Source organism: Elaeis guineensis, chromosome 5, assembly GCF_000442705.2.
Source record: "Elaeis guineensis isolate ETL-2024a chromosome 5, EG11, whole genome shotgun sequence".
NCBI classification, from domain to species: domain Eukaryota; kingdom Viridiplantae; phylum Streptophyta; class Magnoliopsida; order Arecales; family Arecaceae; genus Elaeis; species Elaeis guineensis.
The window spans coordinates 1,031,162-1,050,293 of NC_025997.2; the positions used below are offsets into that span (position 1 = coordinate 1,031,162).

The 19,132-nt window shown below is 47.1% G+C and overlaps 2 protein-coding genes across 3 annotated transcripts; one reads left to right on the forward strand and one right to left on the reverse strand.

Annotated features, from left to right (window-relative positions):
• The first annotated feature begins 738 nt into the window (after positions 1-738).
• Positions 739-5,998, forward strand: LOC105032611 (protein NRT1/ PTR FAMILY 5.6). 2 transcript variants are annotated; one of them, XM_073257082.1, is made up of 5 exons: positions 739-1,051; positions 1,205-1,422; positions 2,634-2,927; positions 3,057-3,178; positions 4,954-5,998. In XM_073257082.1, exons 1-5 carry the CDS (start codon positions 754-756, stop codon positions 5,822-5,824), a joined length of 1,803 nt encoding a protein of 600 aa, XP_073113183.1. In that variant the 5' UTR covers positions 739-753; the 3' UTR covers positions 5,825-5,998. The 2 variants fall into 2 exon arrangements, with proteins under 2 accessions (XP_073113183.1, XP_010905398.2); XM_010907096.4 differs by having other exon boundaries at positions 2,634-3,178.
• A 125-nt stretch (positions 5,999-6,123) lies between these two features.
• LOC105032612 (aldehyde oxidase GLOX) lies at positions 6,124-8,958 on the reverse strand. The gene has a single exon (XM_010907097.4). It carries the CDS (start codon positions 8,691-8,693, stop codon positions 7,032-7,034), a length of 1,662 nt encoding a protein of 553 aa, XP_010905399.3. The 5' UTR covers positions 8,694-8,958; the 3' UTR covers positions 6,124-7,031.
• Positions 8,959-19,132: the final 10,174 nt, after the last annotated feature.

Below are 19,132 nucleotides of genomic sequence, written 5' to 3' on the forward strand. Positions count from 1 at the left end.
TTTTTACGAATTTAAATCAATTTATGATACTTATTTATATAATATTTAAAATGGTAACTTGGCTCATCTTTTCCATATATCTTATATCTTGGTGCCATAGTACCAGCAAAGATCCTGTAATATTTTGATCTGATTTCTTTTTTTCTCCGAATTTTCATTTAATTGAGGTACATCGAGATCTTGGATCATCTTGATATCTACCCCTGAAGATCTTCAAATATCTGGATTTTTATTTTTGTTTTTTTTTAATTTAGTCTGAGGTATATCAATATCTCGAAACGTCTCCCAGTCTACATACTATGTATCCATTAAAATGTCCGAGATCTTAATTTCAAAAAGTCTGGCTCATACGTTGGCACAAATTATTGTCATATTAACAATCAGTAGGCCTGTATTTGATGGCCGTTTTATAATTAATTTAACTATTGATCACCGTTTAATATTTAGCCTCCAGGCCTGTGCATTTATCTTGGAAGGCTAATCATATCCACACCTAACAGCCCATAGGAAATACCTTTATATTTTATGCGGATGTGGGGTAGCTTTTACGGAAGATGGCTAGCAATCCATATGCATGCCTTTTGAAAGTGGTCCAACGAGACCTCTTTCCATTCGATTCGATTCCTTTGCTCGCCGGCGACCGCTGAAGTGATAGGAGAGAATTTGTTTTCGTCCAATTTCCCAAATGATGGCAAAGGCTATAATTGCACAAGGAAAATAAAAAAAAAAAAAAAATTAAAGCGTCCCACTTCGATGGTATGCTATATAAAGAGCGCCATAGAGCTCCCCTTGCTCTCATCCAGTGCAGCAGTTCTTGAAGTAGTCTTCCCTCGCATCTTCAACTCCCCATCGATCCTCCTCTTCTCTTCTATGAGAGCAGAAGCAGCTGCAACCCCCACCTCACCCATGGCACCGGGGTTGTTTGACAAGAAAGGGAGAGGGGAGGCACAGGTTGAGGAAAAACGGGTCTATGATTCATCCGTTGATCACAAGGGAAGGGTTCCTCTCAGGGCCTCAACTGGAGCTTGGAAAGCAGCCCTCTTCATCATAGGTACGTATAATTATGTATATACTTATGGCCCATGAGCACCTGGGAAGCCGAATTGTGTATTGGTTTCTCGTCAAAGAGTTCATTTGTTAATTATATGTGTATATATATGTCGATCACGTATGTATGCTAATTAATTTCCCTTGCATGGTGCAGCGATAGAGTTCAGCGAGAGGCTGAGCTATTTCGGACTGGCCACCAACCTCATCATATACCTGACCAAGGTGCTCCATCAGGACGTGAAGACGGCGGCCAAGAACGTCAACTACTGGTCGGGGGTCACCACCATGATGCCGCTCGTCGGAGGGTTCGTCGCCGACGCCTACCTGGGGAGGTTCTCGACCGTCCTCTGCTCCACCCTCATCTATCTCGGGGTGAGCATAATTAGCTAGCATAACACCATCATATATGATGCTCTCTCTTTCTTGTTCCTTGATTAATATATATATATATATATATATATATATATATATCCTTCGATTTCTTAATTAATTTGTTTATAAGATGAATGCGCTTATTGAGATTTTAGGGCTAGCTAGGGAAAGAATCGTCAAAAAGATAAAATCATGAAGAAAACTGTTAAGGGTGAAAAAGACGGCGAGAAATTAAAGAGAATTGTAATGGCGACCTCGCCCCGCAGGATGCACCATTCCTTTTCCTGTCGTGGTGAATAGCCAAACATGTTATCCAAAGTAAGTCCAACGTCAGCGAACAAAGATGTGGACAAAGGCCAATCTCGAGCCAGGATAGGCCTGCACAAGTTTGACTTGATGGTACACAACAACATGGGCAGCACCACGTCTGCCAGAGCCGATCGCATCCTGCACCTCACCCACTTTTACGCCCATCCCATTTGCCTGACCGTCCTGGCAACTTGCATCGCCTTGCATGCATTCCAATTTGAAAAGCCTACGACCGCACGGTCACATGACACATTGCACCATCAAAAGGATGGTTGTGGCTTTTCCTCTGCTGCCAAAATTCTTCACACGGCCTTCGTGAACGCGACGTTGTTCCATATTCTGTTGGATGTTTTGTCCTCTGTTTAACTGTTAAAAAAAAAATCAAGTTCACTTCTCCAGAGTTACTGCACTCGGGAGCAAAGAAGCACGCTTGACGCAGCTGAATTTCTTCAGTTCGGCTGAAGCACTATCTGATGGTTTCTTATCATCTGATGGGTTTCTAGTGCCGCTGCTATGTTACTTTCCTCCTGAGTTTTTGCTGAATGCGAATAAAATTTGGTGTTTAATTCGGGCAGCTGCGCCGGCCCATCAGTCTCCATTTACTTTTTTTAAGAAAAAAAGAAACCCACTTTTTGTGACCCTTTTGGCCCTCCAGGTAAAAAGTCAAACTCTCTCGTATTTTCTAATTTTTAAAGAGAGAGAAAGGCAACACTTCAACTTAGGCACGATCTACCACCGAGGTCCAAAAGCCAATTGGAATTTCAGACTTGTTTTAAGTCATATTACATACGACATTGATCAGGAACTTCTTAAAACAAGTCATATTTCAGACTTGTTTTAAGTCGCAGCATAAAATAAGCATGTGGTCTATATAATCCATTGGAACTTCTTGTCGCATGCAGGGTCTCATCCTCTTGAGCATGTGTCAACTGGTGCCGAGCCTGAAGCCCTGCGATTCGGGCACTTGCCACAGATCATTACGAGTTCACGAGATTATCTTCTCCGTGGCCATTTATTTGATCTCTATTGGCACAGGGGGTCACAAACCCTCACTTGAGAGCTTCGGGGCAGACCAATTCGAGGATGACCATGAGGAGGAGAGGAAGAAGAAGATGTCGTACTTCAACTGGTGGAACTTTGGGCTGTGCTGTGGGGTACTGCTAGGGGTCACCGTGATCGTATACATCGAGGATAAGGTAAGCTGGGGTGTGGCTGACGTCGTGCTCACCTCGATTATGGGAATCAGCCTGGTGATATTCTTATTGGGGAAGCCATTCTATCGATACCGGGTGCCGACAGGTAGCCCCCTGACGCCCATGCTACAGGTTCTCGTGGCAGCCATGGCCAAAAGACACCTTCCTTACCCTTCCGATGCTGCACAATTGTACGAGGCTCCCAAGTCGCAGAAGAGTGACAAGAGACTGCTTTGCCACACCGATCAAATCAGGTATGGTTAAACTATGCAACTCCTTTCAACCTTTGCCCTCTCGATAATTAGTTGATTTATTACTGTTGCCTAGCTGTCTCTGGCTTTTCGCTCAAGCGACTCGCATGTTGGGAACATGTTTTTGGAAGGCTGTACAATAAATGGGTCAAGCGTTTGGGCCCGAAAACTTTTGTCACTGGCCCTGGGGTTTATCTTGTGCTAATTTACGTGATCAGCCAGGGGGTCATCAAATCATACGACCAAAGCGCCAAGACGGCCTTGACAAGAGGGCCGAGCAAAACATATCACCTACGGTAGTATTTGATGATCCAAATGGAATCATCATGATGATTTAAGATCACTGAGCTGAGGTGTTCTAATCCTCACTAATTTAAGTTCACTGCATTTGATGGGCTATGATCATCCAGTGACTAAAGATTCTCGGATTTTCACGAGTAATCTGTGTAGCATTCCATGAGAATCCAAAATCACCGACCATATAATATTAAAATTACCCCTCTTATATTCTATAAAAATATATTTATTAAACATATAAATATATTATAATAAAATATTGATATATTAATTACTAATATATTCGATGAAAATATTATTTTAAGTCCTATAAATTATTAATGCTATTCAGATATATTAATTATCATTATAAAATTAATATTTTTATTTACAGTCATGAGACATTATTTTTAATACTAATATTAATTTTGATTAGAAAAATAAAATAAATAGAAATAATATTTATCCGTAACAGCTGTAGCATCAAAAAGACTTTACGTTTTCAATGACTGGTCTACGTTATATGACCAAGATCTTCTTTCAAATTTCGAAAGAATTTAGGAGAAGGTTAAAAATATCCCTAGAGATCTTCATGAAGGCTAATATATTTTTATTTTCACTTTTTATCTATGTTGTTCTATATACTAATTGTATTATAACTTTTTCAAATCTCATTTCTTCTCTTTTGTATTTTTTTTCTAATCTTCAATAAAAGCTGGTCGGCTAATTCGGCCTCCCTGTCATTCAAAAAAAAAAACATCAATGAATAATACCATGATAATAATATATTATAATATAATATCTATCATAAATATGATATATAATATCAATATACTATAATTTTTTACATATAGTATTGATATAATATATTAACAATATATTGATGTGCTAGTTCTTTTTTCATTTGATTGGATGTATTATTGTCTTCAAATTTTAGTCCAAGATCACTATTATAAGGTGATCTTGAATTTCTAACCTCAAGAATAGAAATCTCATCACTAGATCGGACAGTGACTTGAGAAATGGAGGTGATTTGAGATCATTGTTACGTAAGATTATCATAATGTAATCAAATCCAATGACCTCATCACCTCCATCTAAATGCCCCCTACCAATTTGCCGTACTTAGAACCAATTTAGATTGGTTCTAAGCAAACCCGGGATAAGAGCGGCCCATTTGTGGGCCTCGTAACACTTCCATCATAACGTCCCCTAGGCCCAATTTGCCGCCATGAGGTTGTTACTTAAAAACATATCTAAGGAGACCTCGTGGAGAGTTGCAAAGTTGTGAATTCTTTAACTTACCCGATGATGTGCCTTTGCAACATAGTCCATCAATGTTCACCATGACTAGAGTTCACACACATGGGTTTTGGACCGGTGACCTGGTGTTCCTTTGTAATCTATACAAAAGTAGAAAAAAATCTAATATCAGTCATTAATCCACTTGGCTTTTCACGTTCTCGGATCAATTCCTCCTGATTACATTAATAAAATCTCAGGTTTCTTGACAAAGCCGCCATTATCGAGCACAGAGATGATGAGGCCGCCTTCGAAGCTGAGAAACTAAACACATGGAGGCTAGCCACAGTGACTCAAGTGGAGGAGACCAAACTAATCCTGGCCATGGTTCCCATATGGTTAGCCTCCCTGCCATTTGGCATCAGCATCGCTCAAACCTCTACTTTCTTCATCAAACAAGCTAGCATCATGGACCGAAAACTAGCCGGTGGCTTCGACATCCCTCCAGCCTCTGTCTACTCCCTTGCCGCCATCAGCATGATCATCACTGTAAGCTGTTATGACAAGATTCTGGTACCCTTCTTAAGACGAGCCACTGGGAATGAGAGGGGCATAAGCATACTCAGAAGGATCGGAATCGGCATGGGGTTCTCCATCGTGGCCATGGCTGCCGCGGCCATTGTGGAAAGGAAGAGGCTGAGGGTGGCCGAGGCAGAGCAAACAAGTGTGGTCTCCATGAGCGTATTTTGGCTGGCTCCTCAATTCATAATCTTGGGCTTTGCTGATGGGTTCACTGTTGTGGGCTTGCAAGAATATTTCTACGGTCAAGTGCCTGATAGCATGAGGAGCCTGGGGCTGGCCTTCTACTTGAGTGTGCTAGGGACAGCCAACTTTTTGAGCAGCCTCTTGATTACTGTTGTCGACCATTTGACCGGGGAGGGAGGGAGGGCAGGCTGGTTCTCCAAGGACCTGAACAAGAGTCGCTTGGACCTTTTCTACTGGTTGCTTGCTGCTATAAATGCAGTAAACCTCTGTGGGTACGTGTACCAAGCCAGCAGGTACTCGTACAAAAATGTGCAGAGAAAGGTGGGGATTGCCAATTTCACTGAACAAGACATAGAATCTAGCTAGGACCTCTTGATATGCCTATATACGTTAGAACACCATGATCCAGCTAGCTAGTTGGATAGATATATATACCCGTGGTTGTGCAATAGTATGTTTCTATATGAAGAATGCCATTAGCTATGCTTTGTTGTATCATTAAGAAGAATAAAATGCATCATCGCCAAATCTAAGAAGTCAGCTTGTGTCAGCATCACATAAATTTTGAGCCAGAAGGTTTAATTAACTGGTGCTCACAGTATCTGGGTCTTTCCGTTGGCACCCTCATCCATAGTGAAGTTAATCTCGGTCTTCTTTTTTTTGGTACATGAAAAAAATATTTACTCTGATACGGTAAATGTTGGGGATGATGCGACAAATGCTAAAACAAGATTAATGTAGCGCCCGCCCAAAAGCAGCACTCATCTTGTGCTGCTCTTGAGAAGTGCTTTTTACAGAACTCCACTTAGGAACTGTATTCGGCAATGAAATGGGCCACAAAATAACATATAGATTTATAGCTCTAGTGCTGATGTGATCATTGCTTGGCGGACAATTAATTCGAGGTTGGTCCTCCATTTTATGAGTCGGGGGGGCCAGGGAACGCCCCCTGCTGTCTTTGCCTCCACTAATCCATCATTGCTGAGCCACAAAGGTGATTCCATAAAGAAAAGTCCGATATTGAGAACCTTTAGAGGCCAACAATTGATGGCATTGGTAGCCAGCTGAAAAGGGCTGGGCTGATCCATCCCCCCATTATTCTAATGCACGCGAAGGCAGTGCATGTGAAAATCATATATAACTATATTAACGAACGCTTCTTAGGGTGACCAAACCTCCCTTGCTTTTCTCCACTTGACTGGTCACCAACCATCTATCGACAGCATTACCCTCCATCATTGATTCCCCGATGAAAATATTGCACCTTTATAAAGACGACACTATGCCTCCTTTAACCTTTTCTCTGCTCTATTAAGCTCACAGCTTCAGAATGAATCGATTCCCTCCATCCTATCACATGCTCCGAACACAGTGTTAATTCAATAAAATAATTGGTTACTTGACTCAGGAATCTTTTATGGTACTCCAACACTTCTTCTGGAAAGCTTTGCAGGGCCCCGGGGATTTGAAAACTTGCTTAAAAATAATCAAATTTTATTATTATCCGCAATAATGAAACGAGAGCGGTTGCTTTGTCTTCTTTTTCAGCTTCTTGCTGCTTGAGCTCCTTGATTTAGAGCGCCAGCTGGACCCACCGGGCCGCACTCGGCACGCCCTGGTTAACTGCGAACGCCATGTAATACCCCGGTGGCGCCACCCTCCCGTTCGGCGGTGCCGTGCAAACAATGCGGTACCGATACGGTGCCCCATCTCCCCCACCACTTGCCACGTCCACCGGCGGCGAAACGGACAGCCTCACCATCCTCTGCCCCTGCGAGAACGAGTGGGTTGCGAAGGGCGCGCTTAGGAGGTTCGCCTCCACCACCCCCACTACCGGCAGCGCCACCTCTATCTCCAACTCGAACCCCTCCCCGTAACCCACCTTGTCCGGCGCCGCCTCGATCCCCGGCCGGAGGCTGGCCTTATCCGGCGACAGATACTCCGGCGAGAACGCCTCCACCCGGAGCTCCGTCGGGAATTCGCCTTCGAAGCGGTAGAAGTAGTGGGGGTTGCTTCCCGCCACCAGGACCCGCCCGTCCGGCAGGAGGTTGGCCGTGGAGTGGTACATCCGAGAGATCTCGGTCGGGGTCAGCGTCATGAACCTTAAGCCGTCCGGTTCGTTGGGCCGATAAAGGACCGGGTTCAGGCACGGTCTGGAGGCCAACTCGAAGCCCTGAGAGCCGGCTTGCGCGCCGTTGATGATGAGGACCTCCCCCGTGGGCAGCATCACCATATCGCCCATGATCCTCGGGAACGGCATCTCCTCCATGGCCCATGCCGGGTCCGTGTCGGTTGCCACGAGCCGGCCGCACGTAACCCCGGCGGGCATGTCGACATCCCGGTGGAGAAAGGCCCCGTACTGGGCTCCGCCGCAGACCACGACCTCGGCCCTGGCGTAGCCGTCCGCTGGGTCTAGGGGGAGCATGGCGGAGGAGCCGGCGGAGGGATAGTTGCGGGGCCCACCGTCGAGGACGGGGTACTCGAGGAGAACGTCGCCGGAGTCCGGGTCGTAGAGGACGGAGCGGGCGTTCGCGAAGACAAAGAGGTGGCCATCGGGAAGGAGGTGGACGAAGGGGTAAAGGTTGTCCATCTGGGGGTCCGAGGCTGCGGCGAGGAAGGGGAAGGGGCGGAGGGGACGATCCGGCGGATAAAACTCGACGGAGGGGGCGGCGCGGCCGCCGACGACGACGACGGAACCATCGGGGAGGATCTGGTTGGTGGCGTACCAGCGGCCAGCGGCGAGGAGGGGGGAGGGGAGCTCGAGCCAGTCGCAGGGGCTCCGGTCGTCGAGGGAGCAGGGAGAGATGGTGCGGAGCTTGCGGAAGCCGTCGAGGTCGCCGCCACTCTGGAGGAGGGTGCCGTCGGGGAGAAACTGGCCGGAGGAACACCAGGTGTCGGTGAGGATGGAGAGGGGTCGGAGCCGGCGAGTGGCGGGGTCGAGGAGGGCGGAGTGGGCGGTGCAGTCGCCGACGGGGAGGGCGCGGTCGGTGGGGTCGCGGCGGCAGTGGCCCTTGGGGAGGGGGAGCCGGGAAGGCCCGATGTCGGTCCGGTCCAGGAGGACGACCGTGCCGAACCGGGTGACAGCCGTGTGCATGGAGGCGATGCCCGCATCCTCGACCAGCACCTCCCACGTGCCGGGCAGCTGTGCACGCGTGAGGCTCACGCTTGTCAGCAGCAGCAGCACGTGCAAGGACGGCAGGATGAGGCCGGTGGAAGCGGAGGCCGCTGCTGCCATCGTCGGAATCCCTGTACTTTCTTCAGAACGTCCGGAGTCAAAAAATAAGAGTGGACCTCTTTGGGCTTAAAGTGGCGACCTCGATTCGGCTCCTCCTGGAGTATATAAATAGGAGGGAGGCATCGAAATGAGACGCTGAACCATGAAGTGGAGGAGAAGCTGAGGTAACGACGCCCCCACCACCGTAGAAATAGCGTCTCGCCTTAATCTAAAGAGTTGCCCGTAATGTGGCCAAAAGAGAAAAATAAAGAGGCAAGGCTGCTGCTAATAAGCGGTCATTGGACGAAGCCTGCATCAAGGGATGACCGTTTGATGGGAGCGTTTTGGACAGCCAGAAACTTAATTTGGCACCGCAACTCACACACCGTGGATTTGGTATAAAAGCGTTAGATAGAGAGCGTGAGCGCGCGCTAGCCCACCGTTTTCGGTTTGCAGCCGGCGCTCTCGGCGGAGCCCACACCAGCGGTGGGAGATGCGGACACGTTAAAGAGGCCGGCACGTTCGAGATCGGGTGTTGTGGCAGCCGCAGCATCTACCTCGTGTCATGCGATTCTTCTCCTGTCCTCCTGATGGGGCAAGTGCCTGGTCCGGGAATCCAACGGTCACCGCTATTTTTTCCTTTTTTTTTTTTGGTAAGAAATGATCGCCGCTAGTTGACGAAAGAAGACTACAGAAAATAATACGATTCCGTATTGTGCTCTCGAACATTACATTTGCTTACTGTTTAGCTGATTAAGACCGTCCACCCACTAGCTTTGCTCTACAGCAAAAATAATAGCCTATACCAACACAATTTTACTACCATTCAAAAAAAAAAATTATAAATATTTTTTTACTAATAATTTTAAACATATTATAAAAATATATAATGTATAACAATTAGCGAAGAGTATTGATAAAAATTATGATATAATAAATTATATTATATAATAATATTTTTTAAAATTATCAAAAAATATCTAGAATATTGTGACGATTATTTATAGAAATTGCTAAAATCTTTTATGTCACGATGGTATAATAATATTTTCTAGTTAATAGAACTTAAATAGTAATATATATAGTTCTATCACCTACAGATCATTATATAACTAATTTTTTTTTATTTTTAGCATATTTTTATGATAAATTAGTATCCTTACTAGGGGTGGTAATCGGGTCGGATCGGATCATAAATGGATCGGATCAACGTGGGTCGGATCAGAAAATCGTCAATCCAAATCTGATCTATTTATTAAACGGATCAAAAATTCAAATCTAAACCCGACCTGTTTATTAAACAAGTAATCCGATCCGATCCATTTAATCTATTTATTAAATAGATCAAATTAAGTTAAACGTATTAAATAGGTTAAACAGATTAAACGGTCAGAATAAATAGGTCAGAAATATATTAAACATATTTTAAATAGGTTAAACGGATCTTAAATGAGTTAAACAGGTCGGGTTAAATGGGTCAGAAATAGGTTAAATATGTTAAACAGGTTAAATGGATTATCTGACTCAATTCGATCTGAATATTAAATGATTTAAATAGATTAAACGGATTAGATATTTAAAATTTAAATCCGATCTAATTATTAAACGGATTAAACGGATCAACACATTTATGATCCAAATCCATTTAGTTTAAATCTAAACTTGTTTATGGCAGGTCAAACACTGATCGAATTGGCAGGTTGGATCATATTTTATGAGTCCTAATCCTTACAAACTAATTAGGATATTTTGAAAAATGCATTTGAATTTTTAGAAAAAATATTGCATATATTGAATAAATTTTAAAAGTAATAAGGTTTCAACTACATGTATATATCGCTATATATTATATTTCTACTTAATTGATTTTAATGAGCTAATTATTAGGCTAGTTTTAATTTTATTTGGCCAGATTTTTTTATTAAATAGGTCGTATGATTGGTCAAATTAGGTAAATAGTTAAAGAAATGTAAGTTGGACTTAACTTAGGATTTTTAATCTATTTCATGATAGTTTTATATATGCTATTGATTAGTATTTAAATAAAAATATATTATGAATAATATATTAATATAAAGAGGTTTATAATATCTTTTACCTATTTTCTTAAAATTATCTTTATTATTTATTAGTTATCAAAGGGAAGTAAATTTAATGAAATTGATTATATATTATATTTTTATCTAAAAGTCTTTGTTTTGTTAAACATGTTATTTTCAACTTGATTTTATCCGATATATTTAATGAATAAGTCATATGAATCAAGAATAAAAAAATCATGAATTATCTACTTTTAAAATATGTAATTATAAAAATAAATTGATATTATTGATATTTCTAGATATTTTAACCGAAAAGGCTTTAAATATTATAAAGTATAAAATGAGATGATTCATTTTCTGATTTTCTTTTATGAAGAGATATAGTTTTTTGAAAAATAATTAATTATTATAATTTAAAAATTATAATATATTTGGAATAAGTATATTTTATAATATGAATATATTTTAAGTAAATATAATAAACTATAATTTCATACTAAAAGCTCATGTTATCATTGTGATTTCGATAATTTTGGACCCAGTGTTAGCAAAAATCTTTTAAAGTATTTGATTATAAATATAATATTAATTTATAAAAAATATTTGATTTTAATTATATCGATGAAAAATTCAAGATCATTATCACAGAATTGTTTATACCAATAGTCATCAAAATCATGATAATAATTTTTAGCGATACCATTTATTGTTGTGATTTACCAACCATTATTATACATTTTATTGATATTTTTAAATATTTTTTATCATGATTTTAACTGCTCATATATATATATATATATATATTTTTATTGTAGTGTGGTAGCCTATCATCAAGAGTTGCGGTTTAGGTTCACCACCGTTGCAAGCTTGGGGTGTGCTGTGAGGATAACTTTTAAGACTTGTGACGTTCCTTTTTAAGAAAAAATCGTTGGAAGATAAATAGCATCTCTCAGCAGTTTAGCAGTCGACATCTGATTATGGACTCATCGATTAATCTGGAGCAGACGGGGGCATAATAGCATGTTCTTGGTCTTGAATAATTTACGAAAGTAGGCCTTCTAAATCCAGAGAAGGAACCGCCGCTCTTCCTTCGAGTTAATGACAAAGCTGCAGGACATAGCCTCTACTTTCACGCTTCAATAATTGTGAACAAAGACACGATCGACAAGGGGACCATAGAAGTGCAGCCGACAAAAGATGTTGTCGTCACGCAGGATGGGTATGTATTTTGAGGGCCTTTCGTCAGCATACCCCATTCATAAATCTCGTGTGCTTGTTCTAACAATATTTATCGTGTTGATAGAGTAAGATTAATAAAATTCATCATTTCTGTATGGAAAATGCTTAACTAAGGAGCATGTTAGACTAATTAACTGATATCGTCTAATATCCATGTACCACACCAATCCCCGGTTGCCCCATCATAAAAATTGTAACTAGCTGGCCAATATAACCGGGGATCAATTGTAGTGCTCTTCATGGAAATTACTTGGCTTAATAGTAAACTTAGCGTGTCATTTCATCATCAATTTTTGATGTGGTGGACACAAGCACCAAGCTGTTCCATGCAAGCAGCATCATGCACATGTTGAGCTTTACCGTGCATGAAGTAGAGATAATTTCATTTATTGTTGTTGCGGCCAATCCCCTCGTCGTCTGATCGCCGGTAACGAGCGTCTGTAAAAGAAAGTCCGCACTGACCGGAGGTGGCTCCGACGGAGATCTTCCGACGGTCAAGTCAGAGAGGAGACTAAGCAACAGTGAAAAAAAACAAGGAGCTCAACGAGAGAGAGCGAGAGCTAGAGAGGAGGGGTTCTGGGATTTCGAATGGACCTCTAGCACTGTTGCCTTCCCCGATATATATAGTAGAGCATGGTATAGCGCCGTCATTAATGGCGCAGACAATTGAAGAATTGTCAACTCACTGAGGACTGTCAGAGTCGCCGTGAGGGTGTCAAATCACCGTGGGGCTATCAAATCGCTAGGGTTGACCCATGCCATAGGTGGGATAATGCCCCTAGGCGACAATGCTGCATGTCGTTGTCAGGACTGACAGTTTCCGACAGCCGTACGGCATCTGAGGGAGCCGACCGACTATAGGTCGGCGACTGGTTGAGGGACGTCGGGTGGCAACTCGAGCCCCTCCGACAGTCAGTCGGGCATGTTGCCAGAGTCGGGTGTCAGACTCCATAGTACAACCGATCAAGAGAGAGAAGAAGGTCCGCCCGATCGACGTATCCTCGGTCGGTCGATAACGGCAGCCGTCGGTCGGTCGGCAGAGTCGAGCACCGGTCATGTAAGCCTGACGATGAGTCGGCGTGAGTGGGGTCGGTCGGCATTCCCCAACAGTTGCCCCCTCCACTCCTGAGTCGGATAGTGCACTGGCCAATGTCTTTGTTTGGGCGGCAGCGTCGAGCGAAAGGAGTGGATTCTCACCGTATTAAGTTCTGGTTCTGACGACCGTACAGTGGGCTGATATGGTGCCGTGCGCCTCATGAATGCCAGGCGATTCGCCGATGTCAGATGTCCTGTCGGTGTCAGATGTCCTGTCGGTGTCAGATGCCCCATCTCTTTGGGAATGGAAACCGTCGTTCCCGTCGCCCCTTCGGGGATACGAAACGTCACGGCCTCTTCGCCACGTGGCAGGTGGCTATTGGGCCGGGTCTATTCAGGTGAATGAAGGTGACGTGGCTCGATCTGAGGATGGGTGCGTCGAACCGTCGGGCCGACAGACGGCCCGGATGATGCCACGCGGCGCGATCTGGGAATCCCTCGTTGGTTGTGCCTCCATCTCGACCGTCGGGGGGTACTATATATACATGGTCGCCTGCATCCAGGTTTCTACCCCCCCCCCCATTTTACCGTCGAGACTCTGCCCGCGTAGTCCCCTGTTCCAGGTACTCATCTCCGTTTTCCTTCTTCTTAGGAGTTTTTTCTTCTGAGGGCCTTCATCGTCTTCATCATCTTCCCCCTTGCCTTCTCACAGTACACTTTCTACTCCTCCTTGCTCTTCTTATCTTCTGTTCTGGTTTATGGCTAGAACATCTCTAAGAGGAGGTCGGTCGGGAGATCCGACCGACGACCCTCGATCGACCCCGGAGATGGAGGCCTCTTCACTTTCGGGGCCGAACGTCGATCGGCTCCGGGAGCAATATTGCATCCTGGAGCAATTTCGGCTGTTCGCCCCTGGTGCCAATGGTCGGGTCAATAGCCCGCCTGAGGGCTAGGTGGCTTTCTATGTTGAGGACCTCAGGGCCAATCTTCGCTTCCCGATCCCGGAGTTCGTCTGGAACGTATTCGACTATTACGGGCTATGCCCGGCGTAACTCGCACCGAACTCGGTTCGGCTAATAGTCAGTTTTGCTCTGTTGTATCATCTTTTGCCGACTGACCCTCAGATTTCCCTCTTTCGAGCCTTCTTCATCCTCCGACCCCATCCTAAAGCCCGAGGGTGGTGGTACTTTAATCCTCGGAAGGGGCTTTCTTTTATCACCGGTCTTCCATCGTCCATTCATGGATGGAAGAACCAGTTCTTTTTTGTATCTTATTCTATTCCTTGGGGGTTCTCCGCCCGTTGGGGGGACCCCCGAACCCAACCGAACGAGAACAGTCGGGTGGAAGCCGAGGATCGGGAAGACTTCCACCGTCTGAAAGATATTTCGATGCTGAAGCAGAGGGAGCTCATCACCGAGCAGGCCCTGTACGATGCCGGTCTCAGCCCGGTACCTCGCTTAGGTCCGTTTTTCGCCTTCCTTCTCCTTTCTTCTTTCCTTTCCTTTATGGTGCTGACCATCTGTCGTCGTTTGCAGATATGCCACCAAGGGCGAGACTGACGGCAGCCGACGTACGGCAGTACGCCGTCCGGAAGAGGCCGGCACAAGGGGCCGGGCCGTCGCGGCCTCCCAAGAGGCCCCAAGTAGCTCTGTCGAGCGAGCCGACTGGGTCGGAGGCAGAGCCCGTCATCGCACTGTCGGCACCGACGATGCTCGTCGAAGTCCCGTCCAAGGGACCGTCGAGCGAGGGCGCAGCCTCGCCCGAGAGAAGGGCGGCCGAGGAATCGGTCGAGAACGTGCCGGATGTTCAGCCGGTGGAGGACGTTCAGGAGGAGGCGCGCGAGTCCGAGCAACCCGCGTCCGTTGCTGCCGCACCTTCGGGGGATACCCGGTCGGGCTCAAGTATCCCATCCTTCTCCGACATCAAGGCTTGGATGTCCGATCGAGGGAAGGCCCCGATGGCGTCCGACGACGAAGGAAGGTCGGCCGGTGGTGGGGGGTCGACCAACTTCCCACTTCCCGAAGGTGCGCCGGGCCTAGCCAACCATGACTTGGCCAGAAAGCTGTGCCAGGCACTCCTTCTCCTGGCCGACATTGAGGCCATGAAGAATCAGCAGATCTCCGATATGCTATCTTCATTCTACCCGATGATGATCCGGGTGAGTCTCTCTCTTCTTTGTTTTCATTATTGTTTCTGTGAGTTCGGTCTTCCGACGGTCGGTCTTATTTTGTGCAGCTGATTTACAACATATCCGAGCTAGAGGCCGGATATCGAAAATTCGGTGATCTGCGCGTGGCTTGGAGAGACAAGGTCGCGGCCGCTGAAGCCGACAGGGTCATTCTGGTCGACCAGCTGCAGCAGTCGGTCGACCGAGAGGGCCGGCTTGAGGGGGAGGTCTCCCGACTCACAGAGGAGGTCTCCCGACTCACGGGCGCCTTGATGACTTCGGAGTCTGAGCTGCAGTCGACCAGGGACGACGCCAAGAAGAAGTCCCGAACCGTCCGTCGACTGCATCACGAGAGGGACAGCTTCGATAAGGAGCTCAGGGCCGAACGCGAGTAGCTCCGAGTAAGTCTCGGGAACCTCGCTAAGGCTGAAGAAAGTCTGTCCATCGCCCAGGCCGACGCAGACGTCGCGAGGGCGGAAGCGGAGTCGGCGAGGGAAGCTATGGGTCGGGCTATAGAAGACTTCCGTGACTCGAAAGAGTACCGGGAGGAACTTCTGGCGAGCGGCTTCCTCTCATACCAAGTGGGGTACAAAGATGCTCGGGAAGCCGTCCGAAGCTTGTACCCAGAGCTTGACCTTGACAGCATCGTTCCGCCAGAGTCGGAGGCCCCAGCAGTGGAGGAGATGGCCGACCCGTCGTCGGGAGGCCGCACCACCACAGCGAAAGCTGAAGCAGAGGCGGAGCAGCCCACCGAAGGTCGAGCAGCTCTGACTCCCGAAGCCCGAGTGGGTTCGCCGACCGTCCCCAGCTGTCATCCAGTGGAAGAGACCGACTCTGAGGACTAGTCGATTTTTTATTTTTCCTTTACTTCTGCTTGTCATACTTGTATTCGGGCTTCGGTCCAGTTTTGTAAACTTGACCCGAACTTCAATGAAATCAAAGTCAAAGTCTTTTGGACTTGAACTTTTCTCCTTTGTATGTCTCTCTTCTTTCATGTGTCGTGGAATGCTTTTGAACACATAAGTCGCTAGCCCGATAGATTAGTTAGAACATTCGGTAATGCGTGCCGCCACGAAGGCAGAGCAAATCCCGACTTTGGATCAGCCCCCCGACGGTCGAGGGCTTAAGTCGGACGTCCGTCACCCGGTTGTGAGTCGGGCGTGTTCATCACGTCAAAAGCCGACCGACCGTCGGGCAAGACTCGATGGTCGGATCATTTCATGGGGTTCGGCAGTCAAATATCTTTCGACGCGTTCAGTCGAATGGCGTCCAGCACGTTTAGTCGGAGAAGCGATGATAAGTCGGATCCCGATACCCATACGTCGGGTACTTACGTCGCACCGTGTGATAGACGGTGGTAAGCCGAATATCTTTCAACCGGTCATAGCTCGGTCGGTGAGTCATGATCGCGACAGCGGTCGCATCGTGTGATAGACGGTGGTAAGCCGAATATTTTTCGACCGACCGTAGCTCGGTCGGTAAGTCGCGAACGCGACAACGGTCGCGCCGGCATTTTGCCTTTCTTGGTCGGGGCTGAGTCGGCGTGTTAGCCGATCGTTTGGCCCGAAAGTTCGATCGTAGAAGGAGTGTAACTCCCGTTGTCATAGATATTTCGGCCCTTGTAAGCATCCGATGCGTCGTCGGCAACCGGGCCGTCGGTTCCCAATGGTGCGCTGAGTCCGAGTCGAAAAGTCGAGATTGCAGACTCTGAAATTTAAAACTGAATTTGTATTCCGAGTGAACAGGTACAAAGATCATTGGTGATACAACTTTAGGTTGTCAGTATTCCAGGTCCAGGGAATGAGGTTCCCTTCCAGAGTTTCCAGCCGATAAGCTCTTGGCCCGTAGGTGTCTGCTACCATGTAGGGTCCTTTCCAGTTCGGAGCTAACTTCCCTTGGTCGAGAGGCTTCGAGACTCCTGCCTTTCTTAGGACTAGGTCCCCAGGCCTGAAAAACTTTGGCTTGACCTTGGCATTGTAATATCGGGCTACTTTCTGTCGGTAAGAAGCCATGCGAAGTTGAGCCTCGCTCCGAAGCTCGGGGAGGAGGTCTAGGTCGGCTCTCCGGCACTTAGAGTTGCTCGGCTCTTGATACTGCTCGACCCTAGTTGATGGTAGCCCGATCTCGAGCGGTATCATTACCTCCGTCCCATAGGCCAAACCGAAAGGTGACTCCCCGGTCGGAACACAGGGGGTTGTCCGGTAAGCCCACAGGACGGAGTTCAACTCCTCGACCCAGAGGCCTTTGGCTTCATTCAGTCGGGTTTTGAGCCCGTGTAGTATGGTCCGGTTGGTCACCTCGACTTCACTGTTGGACTGTGGGTGCCCGACCTAAGTCAGTCGGTGCGTGATGTGAAATCTCGTGCAGAAGTCTCTGAAGTCCTGATTGTTGAACTGTCACCCATTGTCGGTGATAATGGTATGCGGCAATCCGAACCTGAAGATGATGGACTTCTGGACGAAGTCCTCCATCTTTCGCTCGGTAATCTGCGCCAGGGGCTCGGCCTCCACCCACTTGGTGAAGTAGTCGATGGCAACGACTATAAACTTCCTTTGGCCAGGTGCCGGAGGGAAGAGACCGAGAATGTCGACCCCCCACTGGGCGAAGGGCCATAGGGCGACAATAGGAGTGATTTGGCTGGCTGGTCGGTGTTGTACGTTGGCATACTTTTGGCATGGTTCACACTTCCGAACCAACTCAGCTGCATCCTTCCTCATGGTGGGCCAGTAGTAGCCCTGTCGCAGGACTTGTAGGCCAAGGATTTGCCCCCCAAGTGATTTTCGCAGATCCCTTCGTGTACTTCTCTGAGCGCGTAGTCTGTGTCGGTCGGTCCCAAGCACCTGAGCAAGGGAAGGGAGAACGACCTTTTATAGAGTCGGCCATCCATTATCACGTATTGGGAGGCCGACCATCGGAGCCGTCTGGCCTCCGCGGGATCTTCGGGGCTAATCCCGTCGGTCAGGTACCGAACAATCGGATCCATCCAGCTTGGTTCGGCCGCCAGCTGTAGCACCTCCTCAGTCTTGTCGATGCTCGGCTGCTCGAGATTCTCTACGAACGTTCGGCCCAAAGCATCATAAGCTAAAGTCGCCAGCCTGGAGAGCGCGTCGGCCCAGGCGTTCTCCGACTTGGGGATATGGGAGATCTCAAAATATCCGAGGCGCGCCACAAGATCCTTCACTTTCTGAAGATATTTTGCCATAGCTGGATCTCGCACCTCGAATTCGCTTTTGACCTGCCCCACGATTAGCTGAGAATCGGAGAATACCCGGAGGCTGTCGATCCCAAGTTCCTTCGCCATCCTCAAGCCGGCGAGGAGCGCTTCATACTCGGCTTGATTATTGGAGGCTTTGAAGTCGAATCGGAGGGCGTACTCAGTGACTACCCCCTCCGAGTTGGTGAGCAGGAACCCGGCCCTGCTCCCCTGAGCGTTTGAAGCTCCATCGATGTGCAGTACCCAGGTGGACACCGGATCAGGCTCGGAGACCGCAGCTCCTCTCGGGTTCTCGCCTTTCGATCCTTGGTCGGTCGTCGGGCACTCTGTGATGAAGTCGGCCAGGACCTGGGCCTTTAAGGCAGATCGCGGTCGGTACTGTATGTCTAACTCGCTAAGCTTCATCGCCCACTTCGCCAGTCATCCCGATGTGTCGGGCCGACGCAATATCGCCCTCAGGGGCTAGTTGGTGAGGACCACAATGGCATGCGCTTGGAAGTATGGGCGGAGTCATTGTGCGGAGATGGTCAGGACGAAAATCATCTTTTCTGTCTCCGAGTATCGAGCTTCAGCATCGCGGAGCACTTTGCTGGTATAGTATATAGGTTGATGAATTCAGCTCTCGTTCTCTCGGACGAGCACCGAACTAACCGCCTCGGGGGAAGTGGCTAAATAGAGATACAGTGTCTCCCCGACTCCTGGCTTCAAAAGCAACGACGGAGAAGTAAGGTACCTCTTCAGATCCTCGAAGGCCCGTCGGCAC